General features: G+C 41.9%; 1 protein-coding gene across 2 annotated transcripts in view; it reads left to right on the top strand.

The window, feature by feature from the left end:
* Positions 1-860: 860 nt before the first annotated feature.
* Positions 861-27594, top strand: part of zc3h10 (zinc finger CCCH-type containing 10) — a 39504-nt gene continuing 12770 nt past the window's right edge. Inside the window, exons 1-2 of one of the 2 annotated variants that reach the window (XM_078201159.1) lie at positions 861-924; positions 6009-10150. In XM_078201159.1, the coding sequence (XP_078057285.1) occupies positions 6056-7258 (1203 nt within the window). In that variant the 5' untranslated portion in view covers positions 861-924; positions 6009-6055 and the 3' untranslated portion in view covers positions 7259-10150. Of the gene's footprint in view, positions 925-6008; positions 10151-27594 lie in introns of those variants that run through there. The other variant, XR_013495816.1, reaches the window with a different exon arrangement.

Genomic DNA, 27594 nt, shown 5'->3' with positions numbered 1-27594 from the left:
CCCTTCCTTTTAATCTTCCCTCACCCCATCCCCCCTTCCTTTTAATCTTCCCTCACCCCATCCCCCCTTCCCCCCTTCCTTTTAATCTTCCCTCACCCCACCATCCCCCTTCCTTTTAATCTTCCCTCACCCCACCATCCCCCCTTCCTTTTAATCTTCTCTCACCCCACCATCCCCCCTTCCTTTTAATCTTCCCTCACCCCACCATCCCCCCTTCCTTTTAATCTTCTCTCACCCCACCATCCCCCCCTTCCTTTTAATCTTCCCTCACCCCATCCCCCCTTCCTTTTAATCTTCCCTCACCCCATCCCCCCTTCCTTTTAATCTTCCCTCACCCCATCCCCCCTTCCTTTTAATCTTCCCTCACCCCATCCCCCCTTCCTTTTAATCTTCCCTCACCCCATCCCCCCTTCCTTTTAATCTTCCCTCACCCCATCCCCCCTTCCCCCCTTCCTTTTAATCTTCCCTCACCCCATCCCCCCTTCCCCCCTTCCTTTTAATCTTCCCTCACCCCACCATCCCCCTTCCTTTTAATCTTCCCTGCCTTTGTATTTGGTTAAAACCTGTTCTCACTTCTGATGAAAGGTCACTGACCTGAAACGTTTCTGTCTGAAATTTGGTTCTTATTCTTTCTCGGAGATGCTGCCAGACCTGCTGAGTGTTTCCAGTATATTCTGGTTTTAATTTCAGATTTCCAGCCGCGTCCGTGTTGTTGGAGACGGTTGAACGTTGGCGACATTGAATTTGAACATTTATCTTGGAGGGAGGGGAGTTCGGTTCAAATCAGGTTTAATTTAAAATAGTGGATGCCATTCGTACTGTGACTGAAAGCATAGAGATCGCATCTTTGGTGCTGAGCCGCTCTTGTCTGGGAGGACTTGTTTGATGCTTGTTGTGCGTGGAGGAGTGAAGGCGCTGAACCGTGTATGTAAATATATTCCTTTTTTTCCTGACCATTTTGTAACCGTTCTGATCCTCTCGGTTGTTTATTCAGATAGTTTAAATATTCTGAATGAAGGTTTAATTTTCTTTGCGCGTGTATGCCATTGTTTAACGCAGCAGAAAGTTAAGGCCTAGAAATCCCGCGACAGCCTTTCAATCCTCGACCAGCTTCCGACTATTATACGATGCGGTTTACAGTAAATAGCTCGGAAAATCGGACCTCCAGAAGCATTGTTTTGAGAATTCATGGATCATCCATACATTTGAAACACTAAGAAATCAATATTTGCTATCAGTGAGACCCTTGGTTTCGGGTGAAATGCTTTAAGTTCATTTTTAGTAGAATAGTTTTACTTGCATAATGCCTTGATGGGCCAAAGAACTTCATGAGGAGGGATTGAGCCCCCAGTGAGTTAGGTGAGGTGACCCAAAGTGTAGTTGAAGAGAGGATTTTGAGGGTGGGGGAAAATATAATAAGGTGGAAGGAGTCTAACAAGAAAATTCATTAATATGAATGTTGGTGACTAAAGGCTCTGTTAGCAAAGGTAAGTGATAACATCACAATCGCTGTAAAAGGTAGGTTAAAGCGATTGTGATGTTATCAAAGGTAGGTTAAAGCGATTGTGATGTATAGGGAGTTCAAGTTTGAAGAACAAAATGTGAATTGAAACCCAGGACTGGAAAAGTTTGTAAAAGTAAGTTGAGGCTGAGGCCATGGAGAGATTTGTTGATGAGAATTTTGAGAGGTGTGGAAGTCGATGCAAGCGAGTGGGACTGAATATGGAGAGTAAGATTCTGGTTTGAGTAAGATGGAGTTCTGGGGTCCAGTGAGGATAGTATTAAAGTCAAACTTGGAAGTGATGAACACAAAGAGTTCAGCAGCCATGGGGGTGAAAGTGGTTTTTGCAATGAATGTAATTTGAAGTTTGAAATGCGTTTTATGGTTCAATAGGGTACTTGAGGTTCCACACAGTCTTCAGTCTATGCATGATGAAATGCAGGTTAGGGTTCAGACCTTCAAGTGAGATCTGAATCGGGTCTCTTTGCTGGACAAAGTTTTGACTTATCCACAATTTGTTATCCAGTAAGCACACGACTGAGTTGAGAGCGTAAAGCTAAATATAGAATATAGCTAAATAAGAATATAGTACTCCCAAAATAGTGTGTAACTTTCTCTGAAAAATGTTGGAGAAGTTCCACATCAAGGTCTTGCTGGACAAATTGATTATCAAGTAAAGCAAATGAGCTCTCTAGAATTCGACAGTGGGTCTGGAAAAGAAAGATGGACTCGTAATCAGAGGCCCAGGCTAATGATCTGGGGACACAGGCTCAGATTGCACCATGGCAGCTGGTGGAATTCAAATTCAATCTGGAATTAAAAACTAGTCTCAGTAGCAGTGACTGTGAAACTGTTGTTCATTGTTCTAAAAATCCACCGGATTCACTAATCTGTCATCCTTACCTGGTCTGGCCTACATGTGACTTTAGACCCACAGCAATGTAGTTGACTCTTAAATGGCCTATCAAGCCATTCAAATCAGGGGCAATTTGGGATGGGCAACAAAGACTGGCCTTGTCAGTGGCACCCACATCCCATGAAAGAATTTAAAAAAAGAAAAATGGCGGGGATGAAAATGACCCTGAATATCTGTTTCTCAGACACTATGCAATTTTGAAAATGTGCTTAATATGTCACCAGTGGAATTGCTCTGATGCAAGTTTAGAAAAGAAAAAGCTGAATCCTTAATCGACATCCTGAAATTGGTAACTGAAAAATTTTACAACAATTGTGTAACAAGGTTTCTTGAACGACTTTCTTTTTCTCCCTTATGCTGATTCTTTTCTGAAAATAGTGACTCACGTGGTCTTATAGTTCCACAACTGTTGATAACTCCTGTGTCTCACCCAAGTGGACATTCATCATTTGCAAACCAGAGCGGTGAGTGCCAGTAAGCTATTTGACCACGAAGAGTATTGCAGCCTCCTCGTGTCCACATAGGCACATTTCCAGCAGTTTAATAGAATCAGCCACACAATGTCATCACTCTGACAGTGTTGATGGCTGTTATAGTATCAGCCTCTCGCAAACGAGAAACAGTACAGCCAATAGGTTGTGTGCTTGATGACGGGGAGCATTTTTCTCCTGAGCTGCTGAGAGTGGAAACATTTTAATATACTTTTGGGAAAGTTGCAATTTCTGCTCATGTCACTGTCCTCTGCTCCTTGCTCCTAAAGTGATGGTTTGATGTTTGCTAGGAGGCTAGTGGAAAACAGTGCAAGTCCAAATGGTTCTGAGATTAGGTAGTTGTGGACAGCAATATTATAAGTCCCCAGGCTTCTGCTTATGCTATGATGTAACTGTTTGCTCGGAAGTATGTGACAATGGTTTGCTTTCCAGTTCTTTTTTTCTGCTTCCTACACTGAGGCAAATCCTGGCTTTTGCTTGATGATGTCACTGAGTTTTTAAAAACTTGATTTTTTGGAGCAGTTGCAGGAGTGAGCTTGTATTCTAGAATTCTGTAGCACAGTATATTGCCATGCAGGGTTAGTGTATCAATCTGTAGTTAATTTGAGGGTCACTAAAGTCAATTGTAGCATCCTTATTGCTGCCCGAGCTGGAAATGGCTAACCCAGCAGATACCCGGGGCTAAACTGTCTTTGCTGATCTGGTAGTACTCAGGATTAAAACCCTTGAGCATTGGAGGAGCCCTGAGTCTTTCCAATAATTCTGTTTTTCCAGAATTCCACGCCAGTTTATTCTGGTGCAATGGTTTATTTGTTTACATGGCATTTTCAGATCATACCTTGATACAATGCACCAGTTGTCATTTAATTGTTTAGTTTTACTGGCTTCCAATTTATGATATTTTATTGGTCGCTATGTGGAAGAAGGGTAGTTGGGCAAAGGCTGAAAACTGGCAATCCTACCACCTTTGGGTGGTGTGCAACTTGTTTGCTGTTTGTGATATGCTGAGTGAGAGGTATCTGGATGTATAAAATTATCTTTTTTAAAAATGGTACTCTAGAGTGCAGTTGCTTCTGATTTCTCTTCTTTATATCAAAGCAATTCTGGTCTAAATTTAGCAAGATTATTCAAAATGCAGGCTGGCTATTATGGGTTTTATGCATTAATATCTCATGCTCATGCGGCTGCTTTATTTTAAAGGCAACAGTTTCTATACTTTCACTGATTGTGGATCTCATGGCTTGCTGTTTAACTCTAGATTCAGCACAAGGCGCTAAACATCAATGTAACTTGTCTTTCCCATCCAAATTTGCATGCAAGAACTGCCTAATATGGTTGTTCATGAGCATCCAATTGGTTCCACTTGTCAGACAAGTGCTGCTGTTGAAACTCTTCTTTGCAAAACTAGAATTGCAGTTCATCATATTGAAAGCAGATATCCTGTAATTTTGATATAATGGGGGCCGGGGGATGCGTGGGTTGGTGGCTAATCAGTCTTGACACTTAACAGTTCCAAAATGATATATTGAAAAACCTTTTGGTAAACTTTCATCCTAGTTGATATTATGCTACAAGGGATAGAGTGTTTGCCCTGCACTCATTTGAGAAGAAGGATCAATAATTTTCTATTCTGCTGTAGGTGTGCATTCCACTATTGGTTTATAGATTGCAGTCAGAACAGACCAGAAATGAGCAGCAGTCATGCTAAATCTTGCAAATTTTGGATATTATGTTTTCCATTATGTCTTTTAACTTTTTGCTGGGTCTGATCATTTTGATGAGTGCTGTTTATTTTGACAAGAGTGAATGTGGAGGCTCTGCAGGCACTCTAGTCAGTCATTTCAGAAAAGAAATGCAGAATTAATTATGTTATGCATTTCATTGAATTCATAATGGCTGATCTGTGTCAGGATCAGACTTGGGTTGACTTGTTTTGACTACAATCCGAAATGGGGAAGCAACAACAGCTCCACATCATGGGAGAATACTCATTTGTATTCTGTGCAAAGGCTCCTTGCAATGTACTCAGACAATGTTTTGCACTGATTTAGCTATCTCAAAGTAAGTACAGATGAGGGAAGCAATTCAGCCCATTTTGCCCATCCTTTCATTGACTTCGTAAATGAGCCTGCCAATAATTATTTTTACCAAGTGTGACATCACATTTGATCCCAGTCTACATGCAACCAATATTCACAGATGTACATTTTCCAGCAGAGGTCACAGAATTGAAATCGGAAATGGGAACTCTGTCCTTTTTGGTTTTCTTATTTTAGCCTGGGGTGCCAAGGGTTTTCAAGTAGATACATTTTTGCCTTGGTCTGTGATTCAGATACTATTATTTTTCATTCCTTTTTGCAGATTTCTCCTCTCCCAGTGTCAGAAATCGTTACTCAGCTGAAAAATATACACCCCCCACTTTATAAAAGCAAATTACTGCGGATGCTGGAATCTGAACCCCCCACTTTACCTCTAGCAGTGGTAGGTGTGTGAAAACACCATGGGGTGACTAGCTCCCTGATACTTTTGGAAGCATGCATGTACATTGCATCTAAATAAGTAATCCACAGTGAAAATCCTTAATCTTAAAAAATACTTTTCCAGAATTTTATATTGGCCTGCATTATAGATGCAGTGGTTTAACGTATCCCAGACTGATGAAACAAATGGTCTCTCTTTCTTTGCTGGTGGTGATATCCAAAATGAAATAAGTTTGGCAAATCTCAAGAGAGCCCTTAATGAACATAAATCAAGAGCACAAAACAACCTACAATTCAGTAGGTTGCTCATTTATGCTCATCATTCCCCAACTCGGACCCCAAAGATCAATGATTGGGGAAATAAAGGTGTGACACGAATACAGTGGGAGATAGTTTTCTGAAGTTGGGATAGTGAAAACAAACTGTGGAGAAGCATGTGGTGCAACTAAGCTCGTAATGTTTGTTGCTGACACTGCACGCACAAGTTTGGAAACCTTTTTCATTTGCACCACAATTATCGCTTAGCTTGCTGAGCACAAAATGCAGTGGTTCAAGTAACACTTAGCTTGTGGACGAATTCCTCCTTCTCTGTAAAGATATACCTTGATTTTCTTTTTCAGATGTTTTTGTGTACAGTGGCTGAGAAGCACAGAAATAGTCTGTGAAGATGCCGGATAAAGATAATTTATTTAACAGTGGTAATGACGAGGCTGGCCACAGCTCGGATGATATTTGCCGAGACTTCCTGCGCAATGTCTGCAAACGTGGTAAGCGCTGCAAGTTCTACCACCCTGACATTAATGAGGTGTCCGACTTGGGCGTAAAAAAGAATGAATTTGTCTTTTGTCATGACTATCAGAACAAGGAATGCACTCGCATTAACTGCAAGTTTATTCACGGTACAAAGGAGGATGAGGAACATTACAAAAAGTCAGGAGAGCTTCCCCCACGCCTGCGCCTTACAGTGGCCATGGGTCTTGGCCTTTCACCTTCTGACCTCTCTTTTAAAAAAGGTGAGGTCCCAATCTGCCGAGACTACCTGAAAGGTGACTGTCAAAGAGGATCTAAGTGCAAATTCCGACATTTAAAACGTGACGAATATGAGTATGAAAACAGAACTTTGGAGAGATTGTCAAGAGACCAAGTGCTTTCTCCTGTAGTGCGTCGATATGATCCATTCGATGACCTCTATGACACCGATCGCTATACTGATTACGACCATGTTCTAAAGCGACGAAGAGTTGATAGCTTGAGATTTGAAACTTATGATTTTAATATCCCCAATTCACGTCCAGTTGACTATCGCTTCCTAGAGGAGGAGAATCTGATGCTCCGAAAGCGTGTTGAGGAACTCAAAAAGCAGATCTCAAATTTGATGGCAACTAATGAGGTACTTTTGGAGCAAAATGCACATTTCCGTAACCAAACTAAGGTGGTCACACTGACTTCCACCCCCACAGCGACAGAGCAAACACTGGCAGCACCAACTGTGGGTGCAATCACCAATTACAACCATGGTATAGCGCAGACTCACACCACTTTGAGCAGCCAAGCACTTCAACCACGACCTGTCACCCAGCAAGATTTAGTGGCAACTGCTGGAGCTTCAGCTGCGCCACCTACCAATGCTGCGCCAACAGCACAGCATCTTAATCCTGAGATTGCTTCTCTGCCTGCAGCACTTGCCCAGACCATTGCCCAGGGGATGGCACCTCCAGTTTCCATGGCCCCAGTGGCTGTCTCTGTTGCGCCAGTGGCAGTATCAATTGCACAAGCACTGCCAGGAATTACCATTAGCCATGCCACCACTCCAATGGTTACTTATCCAATTGCATCACAGAGTATGAGGATAACAGCAATTCCTCACTGACGATCTTTGAAGTAAGAGTTACGCAAAGGCTTGAGAAAAAGTTGTGTATTCCTATGTTGCTTCCCATATCGTGTGTTACATAAATACGCACACCAAAGCCAAATAGAATTCTGATCCAGCATTTAGTTCTATTTGTGCCTGAACTATTCCTCTTCAGTCCATTTATATGTTATTTCTGAATACTTGTTTAACTTCTCCTGTTTTAGTGCTCAGCTTGCCAGCTTCGTAAATCCGTCGCCTAACATAACAAAGACAACTGCACATGACAGAGGAGCATTTACTTCTAAAAAGTTTTGTATTTGGAATAAATAAATCAATGGGCTGTGGTGCTGCGCAAAATATTCAAACCAACTGTGTCTCCCAAGCTTGGCTATTTGCATTCTTGACGCAAAAATGTTTCATAGCAAATGAAATTGTACATTTTCCTGACCTTAACAAGCAAAAGAAAATTATTTTGAAATCTTTTTATTGTGGACGTTGCTGGCACTGAATGATTGCTGCATTTTACTGCATAACGAAAAGTAATTCTCTGGGTGAATCTTTGTCGGATGTTTTGATGATGCGATGGGGTGCTATATAAGTACATTTTAAATCTAAACCATCCAGTTATTACAATTTAACCCTCACAATTTTGGTGTCACTCGTTACATTGCTTTACCAAAGTGTCTAGTTAACTTGAAAGCCATTACAATAATTTTATTTATGAATGAACCTGAAGTGTACTTTCAACTTGGTCATTCTTGGAACATTGGATGCCCAGTGTGTAACATTAGACTGTTCGAATTCTGCCATGTCGATGGGATTAAAATCTTTGTTCTTTGCCAGCTGCAAGGATGATACATAAACTGAGTTAAAATAATCTGAATTCAGTTTCTGATGGGCCTTTTCTATGACACAGAACTGCCCGTAAATTGCTCTGGCCAGTTTGCTGGAATAATTGGGTGGGGTCGGGGTGGATCTCACAGATTCTGTAGGGAAAGCTCTTTTAAAATTGAAGTCAAGCCCTGGTGGAGAGAGAACGTTACTCTGCATCTAGCCTCTCACTGCTTGATGCACCGATACCACTTATCCTCAGGCTGTGATTTCACCAAAATATGACAAAGGGTTTTTTTGTTTCCTTGGCATTAATGGCAATAAAGGAAATCAAGAGTGGGGTTGGTAAAAGTGGTTAAAGAACAAAAGCCAATGATGGTTACTCCTGCATGTAGTTTGGGTCAGCAACACAGGAAATGCAAACCTTTTGCAAATCCTTTTTGAAGTGGAATGCATAAAGTTTTCACACCAAATATTGTAATTTGTATATAAATACAAGCATTGTATAACTTGGTTAAAATGTATGGAATTGCATCTAAGGCAGCTTAACTGCTGACTTATTTGGGACCAGAATGGAAGTGTTTGCATGCAGCCTTTGAAGTATGGTGAGCCAAGCTGTAACAAATTTGGGCACGTGAATGTTATCCCGTTTCTTTAAAAGTGACCGATATCCGACTCCAGCTGTCTTCAAAACAGAAAAGATCTTTCAAAGGCTTTTTGAATACGGTGTATGTTTTTTAAAAAATGCATGTCTTGATTAACTCCTGGAAGTCCATAACCAGGATCAATGGAAGACTGCAGAAAATTGAAGTAAAACCTATTGGGAATTTGAGCCCAGTATCCTGATTCATTTTTAAAACTTTTTGTGCAAATCTTTCCTAAATCCACATGTAGCTGATTGATTTTGTCTGCATTTTCTTCAAGCTTGACAAAATGACCTTGCAACACAATTAACAATGTTAATGGTAAAATAGGCTTTTGTATTCACTGTTAAACCCCCCTGATGTAACTGTGGTTATTTAGTTTCATTGATTCTGGTGCTTGTTTTTTTTTAAAAGGGGTGACTGTGATATGGAACCCTAAGGTTGGTTATACTTGTGCTATTTAATCAACTAGTTATTGAGGACATTTAGTCTCAGTTGTTTTTCTGTTAACCATGCCTACAACTTGTATATAGTAGCTGTCCTTTGAAATCTGTGATGTTTGTCAGGTTCTTGTGGGATCTGGAATTCAGCACCAATTATCTTGCACAATTGAAACAAAGTTTAATTGAGCAAGTGTGTTTTTATTTGTAGTGTTTTCATTGTAACCCACATAACTGGAAGTCCTGCTCAATACTTATAAAAACTATTTAGCTGTGCCACAATTTTTATATTTTGTGGGTGGGAAGGGGAATTTTCCTATCATTGTATAGCCTTTCCCCTGCAATTCCTCCTTTCTTCATACTGTAGTTATGAACTTCCAGGATTCCCTCTGGCTGAAAATTTACCCAATTACAATACCGTGTAGACAATTTATACTTGCCAAACCATGAATATTCAAGAGCGCTTCCAAACCAAAGGGAATTCCTTTAGAGTTTGATCTAATTATGTAAACTGCTTCTTCACAAAGCGCTCTAAGGACATGACAGTGTGGTAATATATCACAAACTAGTACCACCATGCAATTATGAGGTCAGCAGTTAAAACAGTATATCTTTAAGGGATGTTCAAACTAGTTTTTATTTCAGTACAGCATTACCATACATGAGAGAAAATAAGCAATATTACATGTGCAGTGTATTCCTGTTATGTAACGAGTCAAAATGTAACAAAACTGGCATAAACATGGAATTGCCAAATTGGTACTGGCTACATAGAACATAGAACATTACAGCGCAGTACAGGCCCTTCGACCCTCGATGTTGCGCCGACCAGTGAAACCAATCTAAAGCCCATCTCACCTACACTATTCCAATATCATCCATATGTTTATCCAATAACCATTTGAATGCTCTTAATGTTGACGAGTCTACTACTGCTGCAGGCAGGGCATTCCACGCCCTTACTACTCTCTGAGTAAAGAACCTACCTCTAACATCTGTCCTATATCTATCACCCCTCAATTTAAAGCTATGTCCCCTAGTGCTAGCCATCACCATCCGAGGAAAAAGGCTCTCACTATCCACCCTATCTAATCCTCTGATCATCTTGTATGCCTCTATTAAGTCACCTCTTAACCTTCTCTCTAACGAAAACAACCTCAAGCCCCTCAGCCTTTCCTCATACGATTTTCCCACCATACCAGGCAACATCCTGGTAAATCTCCTCTGCACCCTTTCCAACACTTCCACATCCTTCCTATAATGCGGTGACCAGAACTGTACACAATACTCCAAATGCGGCTGCACCAGAGTTTTGTACAGTTGCAACATGACCTCCTGGCTCCGAAACTCAATCCCTCTACCAATAATAGCTAACACACCATACGCCTTCTTAACAACCCTATCAACCTGGGTGCCAACTTTCAGGGATCTATGCACATGGACACCCAGATCCCTCTGTTCATCCACACTACCAAGTATCTTACCATTAGCCCAGTACTCTGTATTCCTGTTACTCCTTCCAAAGTGAATCACCTCACACTTTTCCGCATTAAACTCCATTTGCCACCTCTCAGCCCAGCCCTGCAGCTTATCTATGTCCCTCTGTAACCTGCCACTTCCCTCCACACTGTCTACAACTCCACCGACTTTAGTGTCATCCGCAAATTTACTAACCCATCCTTCTACGCCCTCATCCAGGTCATTAATAAAAATGACAAACAGCAGTGGCCCTAAAACAGATCCTTGCGGTACACCACTAGTAACTGAACTCCAGGATGAATATTTCCCATCAACCACCACCCTCTGTTTTCTTACAGCTAGCCAATTCCTGATCCAAACCACTAAATCACCCTCAATCCCATGTGTCCGTATTTTCTGCAAAAGCTTACCATGGGGAACCTTATCAAACGCTTTGCTGAAATCCATATACACCACATCAACCGCTTTACCCTCATCCACCTCTTTGGTCACCTTCTCAAAGAACTCAATAAGGTTTGTGAGGCACGACCTACCCTTCACAAAACTGTGCTGACTATCCCTAATCAAATTATTCCTTTCCAGGTGATTATAAATCCTATCTCTTATAATCCTTTCCAATACTTTGCCCACAACAGAAGTAAGGCTCACCGGTCTATAATTACCAGGGTTGTCCCTACTCCCCTTTTTGAACAAGGGGACAACATTTGCTATCCTCCAGTCTTCTGGCACTGTTCCAGTAGAAAATGACGACCCAAAGATCAAAGCCAAAGGTTCTGCAATCTCCTCTCTAGCCTCCCAGAGAATCCTAGGATAAATCCCATCCGGCCCAGGGGACTTATCTATTTTTACCCTTTCCAGAATTGTTAACACCTCCTCCTTATGAACATCAATCCCATCCAGTCCAACAGCCTGCATCTCAGTACTCCCCTCGTCACTGTCCCTCTCCAGTGTGAATACTGACGAAAAATATTCATTTAGTGCCTCTCCTATCTCTTCAGACTCCACGCACAACTTGCCACTCCTGTCCTTGACTGGCCCTAATCTTACCCTAGTCATTCTTCTATTCCTGACATACCTATAGAAAGCTTTAGGGTTTTCCTTGATCCTACCTGCCAAAGACTTCTCATGTCCCCTCCTGGCTCTTCTTAACTCTTTCTTTAGGTCCTTCCTGGCTAACTTGTAACTCTCAAGCTCCCTAACTGAGTCTTCACGTCTCATCTTTACATAAGTCTCGTTCTTCCTCTTCACAAGAGATAAGTTGGGATCAGTTTGAAATTTATAGTAGTTTGCTTAGACTGCATCACATTTTCAGATTTGACTTTCTGATTCCTGGTAGACTATTTTCACATTGAATGTAGTGTCATTGTCATTATTGATCACATTTTTTACAATATTCTGTTCCTGGAAAATGGCTTTATAAAGGAGAATTTGACTCCAGCATCAGCTACATGGATCAGAACATAAGGAAAAGGAGCAAGAGTAGGCTATTCAGCCCCACGAGCCTGCTCAGTCAGTCATGGCTGATCTGGTTGTGGTCTTAACTCCACCTTGCTTGCCCTTCATAACATTTGACTTCCTTGTCAATCAAAAATCTGTCCAACTCTGCCTTGAATATATTTAATGACCCACTGCTCACTGAGGAAGAGAATTCCAAAGAGTAACGACCCTCTGAGAGAAGAAATTCCCCCTTATCTCTGTCTTAAATGGGAGACCCATTTATTTTTGAATTGTGCCCACTAGTTCTAGATTCCGTCACAAGGAAATGTTCTCTCAGCATCAACCCTGTCAAGCCTCCCCTCAGAATCTTGGGCGGAATTCTCCCAAAAAAATTCTAAGTGTCGAATCCACATGAAAACTGGAGTAACTCAGGCTGTTTTTTTTCAGTGGGAGTTCAGAGAAGAATCTCCCACACTGTGCACTACAGAGGCCACCGATGTGAATATCATTACATTTTTGGGGGTGGAACCTATCCCCACTGGAGAGGCTGAAACCAGCGCGCTGAGCGGGCCACTGTGCATGCGCCAATCTGTCAGTGCCGAGATCAGCGCATGCACGTAGCGCCGCACTGACAGCCTCACTGATTGCTGGCCAGCCCTGCGACGCCTGCTCTCTGCCAGCCCCAAACCCCCACCCCCACCTGGCAATCTCCAGCCCTCCCAATTCCTGGCCCCTCTCCTTCCTCCACCGATCCCTATGCAGAGTTGCAGCGGGGTGCCTGGGCAGTGCCAAAGTGCTCCCGGGCATTGGCACTTTGCCCCTTGAGCAGTGCCAGGGGGCACAGGCTGCCACTGACAGGGTGCCCATGCCCCCTCCTTCACTCTAGCGAGGTCGGGCTGCTAGTTCCCCAAAAGTGGGGAGCTAGTGTAATCTCCGCTGGAGTGAAGCACTCTGGCTGGGTGGGAGAGGCTAGCGGGCCTGGAGACTTCAGTCCCGGGCCCACTAATAGCATTTAAATTATATGGAAACGATTATTTAAATCATTTCCACGTCTCCCCGCCGATTTCCAGTGCGGGGCAGACACCGTCGGAAATTCAGTGCTGGGAGACGCTATCTCGGCGGGAGCACATGCGCGAATCCCGCGCGTCGCCCGCTGCAAGATTCTCCCAGCCCACTGCACTAAACAATTAGCACAGGGGATGGGAGAATCGCCCCCTTGTGTTTCAATAAGATCACCCCATTCTTCTAAATTCCAATGGGTCTTATCTCAGGAATCAGCCTAGTGAACCTTCTAGGAGCTGTTTCTAATGTCCCTCGTTAAATAAGGTGATCAAAACTGTACACAGTACTCGACTCTTGATGTGCTCTAAGCTCTGTACAGTTGTAACAAGACTTCCCTACTTTTATACTCTCCTCTGCAAGAAAGACCAACATTCTGTTTGCCTTCCTCATTAATTAAAATGCTATACCTGCATGTTAATTTTATTTTTGTGATTCATGTGCAAGCATTGCAGCGTTCTGTAGTCTCTCTCCATTTAAATAATGTTCTGCTTTTCTATTCCTGCCAAAGTAGACAACCTTACATTTTCCCACATTATACTCCATCTGCCAGATTTTTGCTCACACTCTTAACCTATCTATATCCCTTGCAGACCCTGTGTATTCTCCTCACAACTTGTCATAGAAATCATAGAAACCCAACAGTGCAGAAGGAGGCCATTCGGCCCATCGAGTCTGCACCGACCACAATCCCACCCAGGCCCTATCCCCACATATTTACCTGCTAATCCCTCTAACCTACGCATCTCAGGACTCTAAGGGGCAATTTTTAACCTGGCCAATCAACCTAACCCGCACATCTTTGGACTGTGGGAGGAAACCGGAGCACCCGGAGGAAACCCACGCAGACACGAGGAGAATGTGCAAACTCCACACAGACAGTGACCCGAGCCGGGAATCGAACCCAGGACCCTGGAGCTGTGAAGCAGCAGTGCTAACCACTGTGCTACCGTGCCGCCCTACCCACAAAGATTGTTTTCCTACCCATCTTTGTATCGTCAGCACATTTGCCGACAGCGTATTTGGTCCCTTCACCAAGTCGTTGATATAGATTGTTGACAGTTTAAGCCAGTGATAGGCAACCTAGGCTAGTGAGTGGGCCACATGAGTGGCCCTCCTTCATCTCAGTGGGCTGCAAGTATGAAATTGGGTATATGCACTAGTCATGACCCCATCAATAAGATTAAATAGAACCATAATCCCTACAGTGCAGAAAGAAGCCTTTCGGCCCATCAAATCTGCACTGACTCTCTGAAAGAGCTTCTTACCCAGGCTCATCCCTCTGTCCTATCTGTGTGACCCTGCACATTTACCATAGCTAATTCATCGAGCCTACATACCTTTGTACACGAAAGAACAATTTAGCATGGCCAATCCCCCTAACCTGCACATCTGTGGGAGGAAACTAGAGCACCCGGAGGAAACGCACACAGACATGGGGGAGAATGTGCAAACTCCACACAGACAGTGACCCAAGGCTGGAATTGAACCCGGTCCCTGGTGCAGTGAGGCAACATTGCTAATCACTTGTGTCGCCCTTTAATATTTAATATGTGCCAAATATTTCATAACGAGTTATAAGAAATGCTTAATCATTCATATATTAATAGAATAGTCATCGACATCAAATGGTAAAAACAAACTAAATATTTACACTTGTCTTAAAGTACAAAAGTAACAAAAAAAACACAACCTCCCACATCCACTGGTGTTGTGACCAAGACGGTCTCCTGGGATAGGGTAATTTTGCTGTCTGCGTATGTAGAATTTGTGAGGCATGCCAATTGAACCATGCCAGCGCTTTGTTTGGATGACTCTCACAGTCATTGTGCAATCGATATGCTCCTTCCTTCACTTGCCTGTGAATTACATCTGTATCACTTTAGTGATGTCAGTAGGAAAACAAAACTACACGGAAGGAAATCAGCAGAGCCTGGCAACCCTGTGCATGGGCAGTGGTCAACAAAATGTCTTGCAGGTTGCTAATTACAATTTGCCAGCCTGAAAATGACCCATTTATCCAGACTCTGCTTCCTATTAGTTACAGTAAGAAGTCTCACAACACCAGGTTAAAGTCCAACAGGTTTATTTGGTAGCAAAAGCCACTAGCTTTCGGAGCGCTGCTCCTTCATAGAAATTCATAGAAACCCTACAGTACAGAAAGAGGCTATTCGGCCCATTAAGTCTGCACCGACCACAATCCCACCCAGGCCCTACCCCCATATCCCTACATATTTTACCCACTAATCCCTCTAATCTACGCATCCCAGAACACTAAGGGGCAATTTTAGCATGGCCAATCAACCTAACCCGCACATCTTTGGACTGTGGGAGGAAACCGGAGCACCCGGAGGAAACCCACGCAGACACGAGGAGAATGTGCAAACTCCACACAGACAGTGACCCAAGCCGGGAATCGAACCCAGGTCCTTGGAGCTGTGAAGCAGCAGTGCTAACCACTGTGCTACCGTGCTGCCGAGTGAAGTGTCGAGTGTGAGTGAGAACTCCCACTCACCTGACGAAGGGGCAGCGCTCTGAAAGCTAGTGGCTTTTGCTACCAAATAAACCTGTTGGACTTTAACCTGGTGTTGTGAGACTTCTTACTGTGTTTACCCCAGTCCAACGCCAGCATCTCCACATCATCCTATTAGTTAGCCAGAGCTTTATCCATGGTAACATATTTCCCCGCCACCCCTCCACTTGCTTAACAATGTACAACAGAAAGATCAGCTAGATGAAAGAATCTCTCTTTCAGAACATAACTGCGTATGTAACATACACTAAGCCCATAACTATGCCAATGCTTACTTATTCTTTTCATATGTGGCACATGACTACTCTTCAATTATAAAACGTTTTTGCAAAGGTTTCTGGTGCTTGTAATCAAATCTCTGAGCCTAGTTGAAGGTGTTTAATATCCTATTAAAAAATCAATTTTAAAACTTCAAACTGATTTTTTTTTTCATAATGTGTTTTGCATCATGAATTCCTGAGTGGCGCAGTATGTTAACGGCTATGGAGAGCTACAGAATGTTGCAACCTGTAATCCATCTCCTGTTACATTATTTATCTCAAAGACACCCCATCAAGATGGGGTTACATTTGTCACCCTCCAGTCTGCTGAGACTGCTCCAGAACACACGCAATCTTGGAAGATGACAACCAATGCATCCACTATTTCCATGGCCACCTCCTTTAGTACCTCCTCACAAAGAGGCAAGTTGTCACATTAACATTATTCTATAATCTGAACTCCATTTATGTCCTTTTCAATTTCCAGTACTTGAAATGCCCAGTTAGCCAATTATTTTTCTGCCGCTCCTAAATCAGTTGATCTGTCAGTGGTAAGAACCCAAAGCACAGACTATTTTGACATTCTTACACTTGGCTCAATATTTTGAAGACTCTTAGCAAAATGGAAACCAGTGTTGCAAACAGCTTCTGTTGTAAATTGAATGGATTATATATATTGTACATATTGTTTGCTATGCTGTGATGGGCATTTGAAATAAAATGTGATTTGCCCTTAGAATATTCTTCCAAGCAGTAGGTTAATGTTTCAACCGATACAGGTCTCCAGAATAGTAGAACTTGCACAGTCCAAGTGTATACTTTGTTTAAAATGAGATAAAAGACTCTGCATTGATTTGTATGGAGTCCTGTCAAATGTAGAACAATAAAGAGCATTTTAATTTAAGAGTAAAGCTTCCTGTCTAATCCTCATTTATTTTTGAAGCACACATTTAGAAGAGTTTTTTGAAAGTTTTGTTGAAGTTGCATTTTGAGGCAAGTATTGTCACTGCTAAGGGATCAGTTGACTGTGCTTCTTGTGTCTAAACATATGTAAGTCTGACTTTTTGTTGCCCATGTTGGTTTGACTTGAATTCAGTTTTGTTTCATAACTCCCTTGAAGGACATTGGGATATTTTACTATGTTAAGATAGAAGCTTTTTCCCAGGGTGGAAGAGTAAATTACTAGGGAGCATATGTTTAAGATGCAAGGGGCAAGGTTTAAAGGAGGTGTACAAGGCAAGTTTTTTTACACAGAGGGTGGTGGGTGCCTGAAACTCACTGCCGGGGGAGGTAGTGGAAGCAGATACGATAGTGAGTTTTAAGGGGCATCTTGACAAATACATGAATAGGATGGGAATGGAGGGATATGGTCCCTGGAAGGGTAGGGGGTTTTAGTTCAATCGAGCAGCATGGTCAGTGCAGGCTTGGAGGGCCGAAGGGCCTGTTCCTGTGCTGTAATTTTCTTGGTTCTTAAAGGTGCTGCATAAATTCAAGTTGCTGTTGAGAAGGTGCTCAGTATGCTTTTGGATGGGAAGCAACTAAGTTGTGCTACTGGATGACCTTTCCTACTATCCACCTGCTTGATGGAAAGAAACCTTTTTGACAAAATTTAATAAGTGGTATGCAATACACTGCATTGTTTCCAGTTTTAACTGCCAGTAGTTAGTGGAAGAACCATAGCAATAGAGCAGGGGTCTCCAAACTTTTCAGTACGAGGGCCACATCGTATATTTTACACATTTTCGGGGGCCAAAGAAAAAAAATTAGTTTTATAAATGAATGAATAAAATTTAAATGAATGAATAAGTTTTATTTGGATCATCTTTGTAATCAGCATGATATGATTCAGAACAAAAGAGAAATGTGACAATTACAAAGAAACAATGCCGCGCTTACACTGAGAAATGATATATAATGAGTAAAAATGTCAAACATTAGCAAACGCTCTGACAAAATAATCAATTACTGAACTGCAGATGAGAAAAGCAGGCTATTCATTTTTTAATTAATTTTATTTACTGAAATTTTACAAATGTTTACTTGAAATGAGAATTTGCCCAATTTTGTGGTACACAATAAGAAAAATAAACACGCCCCAAGAAAGAACTTCAGTAAAACAAAGCAAAGAAATTCAAAATAAACTTGAACCATTAATAAAGATCAAACAAAAATAAATCCAGTCTGCACCTTTCTACACAATTCTGGCAATTGGAGTTTTCAATCGTAACCAACAAATCATGAAGTTTTGCACAAGATTAATGGGAATGATGGAACGGCATTTTTAATTTCAAAATATTGCTGAACTGAGGTTTCAAGCTTGAGGAGCCAATTATTAGAATGGACTTCAAATGCTCATCAGATAAATTTGCTCGATATTTGGACTTGACATACTTCATTATTGAAAATGTTTGTTCACACAGGTACGTTGTACCAAAAACAAACCCACAAGCAAATTGCTTCAAATTTGGAAACTGCTCAGGTTGCAAAGATTTATAAAATTGGATCAGATTTCCTTCTTTATACTTGTCTTTCAGCATGTCATCTGATTGGTGATCAATAATTTCTATTTGAAACTGACTTGGGAGTGTTTCAACATTGCAGCCTAATGGATTTTGAAACAGCTTTATTTCATCTGTGTTTCCATCAAGATCAGAAAATCGTTCCTGAAATTGTGGGACTGGGTGGAGCTTAGAAACAGGAAGGGCGCAGTCACTATGTTGGGGGTGTACTACAGGCCCCCCAACAGCCCAAGGGAAGTGGAAGAACGGATATGTCAGGAGATACTGGATAGGTGCAGGAAAAATAGGGTTGTTGTAGTGGGAGACTTCAATTTCCCTGGTATAGACTGGAAATCGCTGAGAGCAGGGACTCTGAATGGGGAGGAATTTGTAAAATGCGTACAGGAGGGTTCTTTGGAACAATATGTAGATAGCCCGACTCGAGAGGGGGCTATACTGGACCTCGTACTGGGGAATGAGCCCGGTCAGGTCTTCAAAGTTTCGGTAGGGGAACATGTGGCAAATAGTGACCACAATTCTGTTAGCTTTAGGATAGTGATGGAGAAGGATGAGTGGTGTCCCAAGGGTAAGGTGTTGGATTGGGGGGAAGGCTAACTTTAGTGGGATTAGGCAGAAATTGGCAGCTCTTGATTGGGAGAGGCTGTTTGAGGGTAAATCCACATCTGGCATGTGGGAGTCTTTTAAGGAACAGTTGTTAGGGCTACAGGACAGGCATGTGCCTGTTAAAAAGGATAGGAAGGGTAGGATTCGAGAACCGTGGATAACCAGGGAAATTGAGGTACTGGTCAAAAAGAAAAGAGAGGCGTATGGTAGGTCCAGGCAGCTAAAAACGGAGGGAGCTCTGGAGGAGTACAAAGAAAGTAGGAAAGAACTCAAACGGGGAATTAGAAGAGCAAAAAGGGGTCACAAAATGTTCTTGGCAGACAGGATTAAGGAGAATCCCAAGGCATTTTATTCATACGTTAGGAACAAAAGGGTTGTCAGGGAAAAAATCGGACCTCTCAGGGACAAAAGTGGGGAATTATGCTTGGAGCCCAAAGAAGTAGGGGAGATCCTAAATGAATACTTTGCGTCGGTATTCACAAAGGAGAGGGATGTGTTGACTGGGAGTGTCTCGGAGGGGAGTGTTGAACCGTTGGAGAAAATCTCCATTACAAAGGAGGAAGTGTTAGGTTTATTAGAGAATTTAAAGACTGACAAATCCCCAGGGCCTGATGGAATCTATCCAAGGCTGCTCAGGGAGACGAGAGATGAAATCGCTGGGCCTCTGACGCAAATCTTTGTCTCGTCACTGGACGCAGGTGAGGTCCCAGAGGATTGGAGGATAGCTAATGTGGTCCCGTTATTTAAGAAGGGTAGGAAGGATAACCCGGGTAATTATAGGTCGGTGAGCTTGACGTCCGTGGTGGGGAAGTTGTTGGAGAAGATTCTTAGAGATAGGATGTATGCGCATTTAGAAAGGAATAAACTCATTAACGATAGTCAGCATGGTTTTGTGAGAGGGAGGTCATGCCTCACTAACCTGGTGGAGTTTTTTGAAGAAGTGACCAAAATGGTTGACGAGGGAAGGGCCGTGGATGTCGTCTATATGGACTTTAGTAAAGCGTTTGACAAAGTCCCTCATGGTCGGCTGGTGAAAAAGGTTGGATCTCATGGGATAAAGGGGGAGGTGGCTAGATGGGTGGAGAACTGGCTTGGTCACAGAAGACAAAGAGGGTGGTAGTGGAAGGGTCTTTTTCCGGCTGGAGGCCTGTGACTAGTGGTGTTCCGCAGGGCTCTGTAATGGGACCTCTGCTGTTTGTGATTTATATAAATGATCTGGAAGAAGGTGTAACTGGGGTGATCAGTAAGTTTGCGGACGACACAAAATTGGCAGGACTTGCAGATAGTGAGGAGCATTGTCAGAAGCTACAGAAGGATATAGATAGGCTGGAAATTTGGGCAAAGAAATGGCAGATGGAGTTCAATCCTGATAAATGCGAAGTGATGCATTTTGGTAGAAATAATGTAGGGAGGAGCTATATGATAAATGGCAGAACCATAAAGGGTGTAGATACGCAGAGGGACCTGGGTGTGCAAGTCCACAGATCCTTGAAAGTGACGTCACAGGTGGAGAAGATGGTGAAGAAGGCATATGACATGCTTGCCTTTATAGGACGGGGCATAGAGTATAAAAGTTGGGGTCTGATGTTGCAGATGTATAGAACGTTGGTTCGGCCGCATCTGGAATACTGCGTCCAGTTCTGGTCGCCACACTACCAGAAGGACGTGGAGGCTTTGGAGAGAGTACAGAGGAGGTTTACCAGGATGTTGCCTGGTATGGAGGGGCTTAGTTATGAGGAGAGATTGGGTAAACTGGGGTTGTTCTCCCTGGAAAGACGGAGGATGAGGGGAGACTTAATAGAGGTGTATAAAATTATGAAAGGCATAGATAGGGTGAACGGTGGGAAGCTTTTCCCCAGGTCGGTGGTGACGTTCACGAGGGGTCATAGGTTCAAGGTGAAGGGGGGGAGGTTTAACACGGATATCAGACGGACATATTTTACACAGAGGGTGGTGGGGGCCTGGAATGCGCTGCCAGGCAAGGTGGTGGAGGCGGACACACTGGGAACGTTTAAGACTTATCTAGACAGCTATATGAACGGAGTGGGAATGGAGGGATACAGAAGAATGGTCTAGTTTGGACCAGGGAGCGGCGCAGGCTTGGAGGGCCGAAGGGCCTGTTCCTGTGCTGTATTGTTCTTTGTTTTTGCAAGTCCTTAATGATTTCTGTTGCAAATGAAGAAGGAAATTCTGCTTCACTTTCTTCATGAAATTTTTCACAACATGGAAAATGAACCAAGTTATGAACTTTCAGCTGTCCTTGAAATAGCATCAGTTTTGCCCTGAATGCCTTGACATGCGCGAATAGATCACAAATCAAATTTGTTTCACCTTGCAACTTCAGATTTAATTGATTCACATGGCCCGTCACGTCTGCAAAAAATGCCAATTTCCAAAGCCAGTCAGTGTTTGATAAAAGTGGTTTGGGTCGATTCTTCTCTGTGAGAAAGGAATCAATTTCCCCTCTGAGCTGAAAGAACCGTGATAGAACCTTTCCACAACTAAGCCATCGAACTGCTGTATAATAAGGCAAGTCACCAAACTCAGAATCAGTTTCTTTCAGAAAATCACAAAACTGGCGATGATTAAGCCCATGAGATCGAATGAAATTCGCTGTTGAAACAACAGCTTTCAGAACGCAAGACATATCCACATATTTTCCGCACAATACTTGTTGATGGATAATGCAATGCAGAAACATGGGCTTTGAGAATCCACCAACCTCACAAGCTTTTGTGATTTGTCCAACCAAACCTTTCTTCACCCTAGACATGTTCTTTCCTCCATCAATTGTCATGCATTGCAGTTTATTCCACTCCAGGTTATATTCTAACACAGTTTTTTGCAATTCTTTGAAGATGTCTTCTCCAGTTACTGTGCTGTGCATGCTATGCACTGATGCTAATTCTTGTGTCACATTAAATTCACTGTTGATGCCACGGATGAATACTAGGAGTTGTGATGTGTCACACACATCAAGTGCGAGAGAATGCAACTGAAAATTTCTTGCTTTGTCTGCAATTTGATGAAATATATTGCTTCCTATATCCTCAATTCTATGAGCAACAGTATTTGGCGCAAGACTGATGATTTTGAACAGATTTGCTTTTTCTGGGCATAACTCTTCCACTGCTTCCATTATACACTCTTTGATGAGATCTCCATCGGTGAATGGCTTTCCTCTTTTAGCCAACACATCAGCTAGTTTGTAACTGGCTCTGGTTAAAGCTTCATTTTCAGTTATCTTCTGCGTAAAAAAAGCTTGTTGGGAAAGCAACCTGCGTTGTATTGATTCAAATTTTTCCGAACGCTGTGTTCCTGTGAATTGGGAATAACCTGGTTCATGTTTGGTCTCATAGTGCCGACGTACATTGTACTCCTTCAAAACTGCAACAGTTTCATTGCATATGACACACAAGGCTTTATCACCTGCTTGTACAAAGAAGTACTTTACACCCCATTCTTCATTAAACAGGCGGCACTCACTGTCCACTTTTCTTTTTTCCTTCCATAACTGAATTGGTCTGAATTGCCGCCATCATTGTCATTGTTCTCGCTCATTTCGGACAGATGGAGCTTACGGATTGGATAAAGCAGCTGTCACTCAGTCAATGCAGAGCGGCAATTGGATAACAGATGTCTCAATTGCTGATTCGTTTAATGAACTGTCAGTCACAGGACGGCAGCTCTGATTGGACAATAGGCCGGTAAAGAGGGCGGGGATTCCCATGGGTCCATCAGACATCGCGCGGAGCGGCAGAAAATGTCCGGTTTGTGGCTTCCATCCCTGCGTCCGGATCCTGAGTCAGCGGCGGGGTTCCGGACGTGGGAGTGTTTTCGGCAGCGGGAATCCCGTCCCGCCCCACTGGCTGCAGGCCGGATGTGGCCCGCGGGCCGTAATTTGGAGACCCCTGCAATAGAGTGTCCTACACTTGCTAGTAGCTGGTTTCAGGGTGGCAGTACATTGGCTAAGTTGCTATATCTTGGTCATTTACACTCCAGTAAAGCATAGGAAAGATGCAGGGGAATGGCCCCTTTACAATGTGCTTCCATTCCCAATCTCATAAACACAAGCTCTACTGTGTGAGTGTCACATTTTTATTTCCAGCACCAGGTCTGCTTACTTGTGCAGCAGTCTAAGCATCTTTGGGCTCGTGCTTACTAGGATTGATACTGGCCAGATTTGTTTCCCTCACGATTGTTTCCCTCCATTCCAAACTAGAAAATTGATATGAATCCCTTCAAAATAGATGTAAATCAAGATACTCGAGATAAAAGGACAATACCTAGTACCACTGAAAGATGTTTTAGCTGTGAGTGGAGCCAGGGGTTAGTGTAATTCCTCAGTGAATTGCAGTGGTTGGAGACTGGATCTTGATTATATTTTCTTGAAGAATGTCTTGACAGAGAGAGAAAGCTGAGAAGTTATCCCAGATTCTAGTAGTTGGTTGCAAGACAAGATGCACAAATTGCAGCAGGTCACCTGCTTACTGACCCTATAGGCTGGGAAATTGTGGAGAGTGGGTAAGAGGAGGGAGAGGTAGAAGGAATAAAATATAAATCCGTTATTGAGGATTTGATGCAAATCTTTTTTTTTCCCTTTTTGATTTTTGGCAAAAGCCAGTGTAGACTTTGGACTTCCTCAATCTAATTTGGGGTTGGTACCTGAAGTGGGTCAAATATAAGTCACTTCACTGGTGGTCCACTTGGCTCAAAAGGAAAAATGCCACAATTCAAGTTGTGTAGGATTTATTTTTTCCTTTCTTTTTGCTGATGTCTACAAGTTACAAACACTGGTAAACATGAAGGCAGGTTGAACCTTTACATTTGTCTAGTAACAACTAAAAATATACACAAAGTAATATAGATTGTAAAGCCTGGTACATACATAATTGTGTGGTGCTTAGAGTTGGTAGTGTGTTTCTGTAACTTGTAGAAAGAAATCCAATTTGGTGACTTTAGCAATAATGGGTAAGAGCAAGTGTCTGTGAGCAGGTTTGTTTTTAAAAGCAGACAAAAGAGTAAAATAAGACTCAAAAAATCCCATACTATAAATTTAACTTGGGCTTGAATTTAATAATGCTCCACATTCACAACAGGCAACACAATCGAATTAACTGCCAAATTCTTTTCCAAGTACTGGGTTGGATGAGGAAATTCTATAGCAGCATCTCATTAACCACCTTTCGTACATAGCTCATGAGAATTTCAGCAAATCTGTATAGTCTGTTTAATATTTTTCATAGACTTCTCACTCCTTTGACATCCTACTCGAGAAGATGAGAAAATGAATTATTGTAGTGGGATATTTGAACAGCTTAAGTCATAATTGGTCCACATATGATTTATTTTTAATGGACAGGCCATATTGAAGAGTTAAAGCTGCAGGTTTTTAATAAGTGTGCCATATTGAAACACCTCCAGTGATGGTGCCTTTGAACAAGATACATTCCTTTCTAAAGCAATCTGCAAAGACTGAAAAAGGAAGTTTAAACATTGAGCAATTTAAGGAAATTCAAATGAATGACTCACTTAGATGGTTAAAGCATTGTCAATTCAGTGCAAATTGAGGTTAGGAGGCATCCTGGATCCCTAATTGCATCTCGAGTACTTTGAGCAAAGAGTTTTATTTCACTTGCCATTTTAAATATACCTCCATTTGATCTGCTATGACTTCAACAAATGTAATTAGAATTCATGTAAACTTTCATTAGAATACCGCTGTGCCACTTTTCAAAATGTACTCATTCAAAAGATATTGCCTTAATGATGATACCACAAAAATGCACTGTTAACTGTAGCATCACTCCCAATTCAAAAAAGTTAGGTTGAAAAGACCAAAGTGTTTACACGCAAGGAGTTGCTCTCAAAGGGGCAAGAAAAGTCCAAACTGTTTACCCATGAATACAAGAACTAATCCTAGTAACAGTGGCAGTGTTTAAATTGATGTTTTATTTCAAGTGACTAGGATTTTGGGGAGGTGGTGTGTGGTTGGGGGGGGGGGGGTGGGGGCGGTGGAATGAGTGGTGCAGGGGGGGAAGAAATATTTATTCTAAAATGAATGAGGGCAGTATTCGTCCTTCTAAAAGCAACTTCCTAGAGCCTCACCACAAAGCACAAATCTCACACAGCTTGTAAGAAATCCACATGTGGAAACCCAGAGGTATGTTACAGATAAAACCGTTTATAGTAATGCTGATCAACTCTAGCTCTAAACTTTCTTTAAATATTCCCCTGATCACTTTTGTTTCCCAGTTAGCATTCACTCCAGCCCAAGGAATTCATGATAAGGAACAAAATGGCAAAGGTTTATCAGTGGAATTTACTCTATTAGGTATAGTACAAAGTAATGTGGAGTGTAAATTTGGACGCTAATCAGATCTATTTTAATATATTTATTTCTTTCCTCTCCCTACTTCCTTCTGCTGCTGCTTTTTACTTCACCCAAGAGGTTAGAACGGTTTGGGCGACTTCATGGGTGCCATCAGTGCTGTCCCAGTGATTGGCTAATGGGAGGTGCACTTTGTGAGGTAGAAGTATTCATCCCTTCCTCCACCATGCAATATATTTGCACATCCTTCACGGGTCTCAACTAGCAGCTTCAGCAAGAAGTGACAGAACTTACCCATTGAGGACAGATGAGTTTGTATGTTAAAGTGGAATTTGAAGTTGCAACTCTTGGGGTTGGGAGTCCGATGCTCCGCCACTAAAAAGCCTGCACTCCCAATAATGCTGGTGTTGTGATTACTTAATTTTCAAAACATGTTGGGTTTTAGTCTGGGGCTTAAAAAATAGGCCAACAACAAGGGGGAAAAAAGTAGATACTTTTTTTTGCAGTGTTGTCCACTTGTTTGGGCTTGAATACACAGAGGATGTTGAGGTGCTGTTGTTGCTGCTGCCCCCCCCCCCCCCCCACCCCAATGGACTACAGTTATGTTTCTTGCTATACCAAGCATTAAATTGACAATTCAAACAACCCTACAAATAAGTAGTAAAGGATTTGTTAGCGGATTTGATGAAACTTTGTTTACACTAAGTTTTTAATGATGGATTGTGTGGCATTATTAATTCATATACTTAAGAGTTTTACAAATGATTATGACCATTCAGAACTTGCTCTGAACTTGTGAAACTCTGGTTTCTGAATCATCTAAAACCATCAGACATTTGGCTTCAGCCCTGCAAATCTAAAGGCGTAAATGCTCATCCCTAGCTATAAATATTCATAATTGTGTTTTGTCCAAAATGAAGGGGCTGTAAAATGATGTATTTGTTTCCTTTTGTCTGTTTATTTTTCATCTGATTTATGTCGAATTTTGCTAACTTACTGAGAGTTGTGAGGGTTTTGAATGTGATGCGACCAGCCTTGGTCGGTTCCAAATTTAGATTGGTTCAGACAACAATTTACCCATTTTCAGGTGAGTGCAGCAACAAGCACAGCAGAACGAAAAGCGCTGGCACCCATGCCATAAAAATGACTCTTCTTTCATTGAGAAATCCATATTCAAATTTCAGATCCTCACGACTCTCAAGCCTAATGGGCACATGATACCAAAACTGAGGGAACATTGTTCAAAATCAGCTAATGCTGGGGCAAGGCAAAATAATTAGCAAATCCAATCTGAGATTTTAAAATAAATTACTGAAGTTCTTAGTGGTGCATTTTTTTTTGATTTGCAAAAGTAACAATAGAATAATAATATCAGACTGTTGTACATACAACTTTTCATCTACTGAAAGATTATCATCCAAGTTGCACAGTAATTTTGCTGCCTTTTTATAATGGTAAAGGAGTTATGTTGTTCTGATCTGTAAATATTTTGTGAGGGTGCCGTTACATTTTGGATTTGGAATATTTGAAAAAATATTTCAGAAGCTTATATATTTGCCATGGTAGGGAAGGGGCTGAAATTGTGCTGCGAGTGACAAAGCACTGGCTGTAATATGATCTATTTGCCAGGAAGAAAAACAATTCAAGAAATAGGTTTATTAGCAAAATTCCCCAACATGGTGACTTTGCTCTTTTGCATTTTTCCTTAACCAATATTTTTTCAAAGTAAGCATCCTGTTCATGTTGGGGAATTGGGTGGGGGTGGGGGGGGGGGGCATTTTAAAAAAGCAAGTTAAAAGAATTTCCATAAAAATCCATTCTACTTCCAAATGGTAGATTTAACCAGCTATATCTGACTCTTACTGCTGGTCTTCACCAATATTAAACTTGCTTACATTTTTTTTTCATGAACTTCAAGACTTAAAAAAAAATTACCAATGTTCTTTTTCAACCAAAACAACCCATTAGATGATATTTCAAGCATATGATTCTATAATTAACAAACAATTTTAAAAAGCAGGTTATAAATTTAATGTAACTGTTGTAAAGCATAGTCAAATAAGCTCATGCTGAGAACCCATTTCGAAATAGGATTTTTTTTGGCCAATTAATGAGTGGATTATTACATTCAAACCCCTGAATTTGAAGAATCCTAGGAACAAATTGGAGTAATTAATCTTCATTTGCTTTTTTTTTCCCCCAGATACCTTCCTGTCTG

Source organism: Mustelus asterias, chromosome X (assembly GCF_964213995.1).
Source record: "Mustelus asterias chromosome X, sMusAst1.hap1.1, whole genome shotgun sequence".
Classification (NCBI taxonomy): Eukaryota; Metazoa; Chordata; class Chondrichthyes; order Carcharhiniformes; family Triakidae; genus Mustelus; species Mustelus asterias.
The sequence above is the reverse complement of the archived record's forward strand: the minus strand, read 5'-3'. Positions and strand labels throughout refer to the sequence as shown.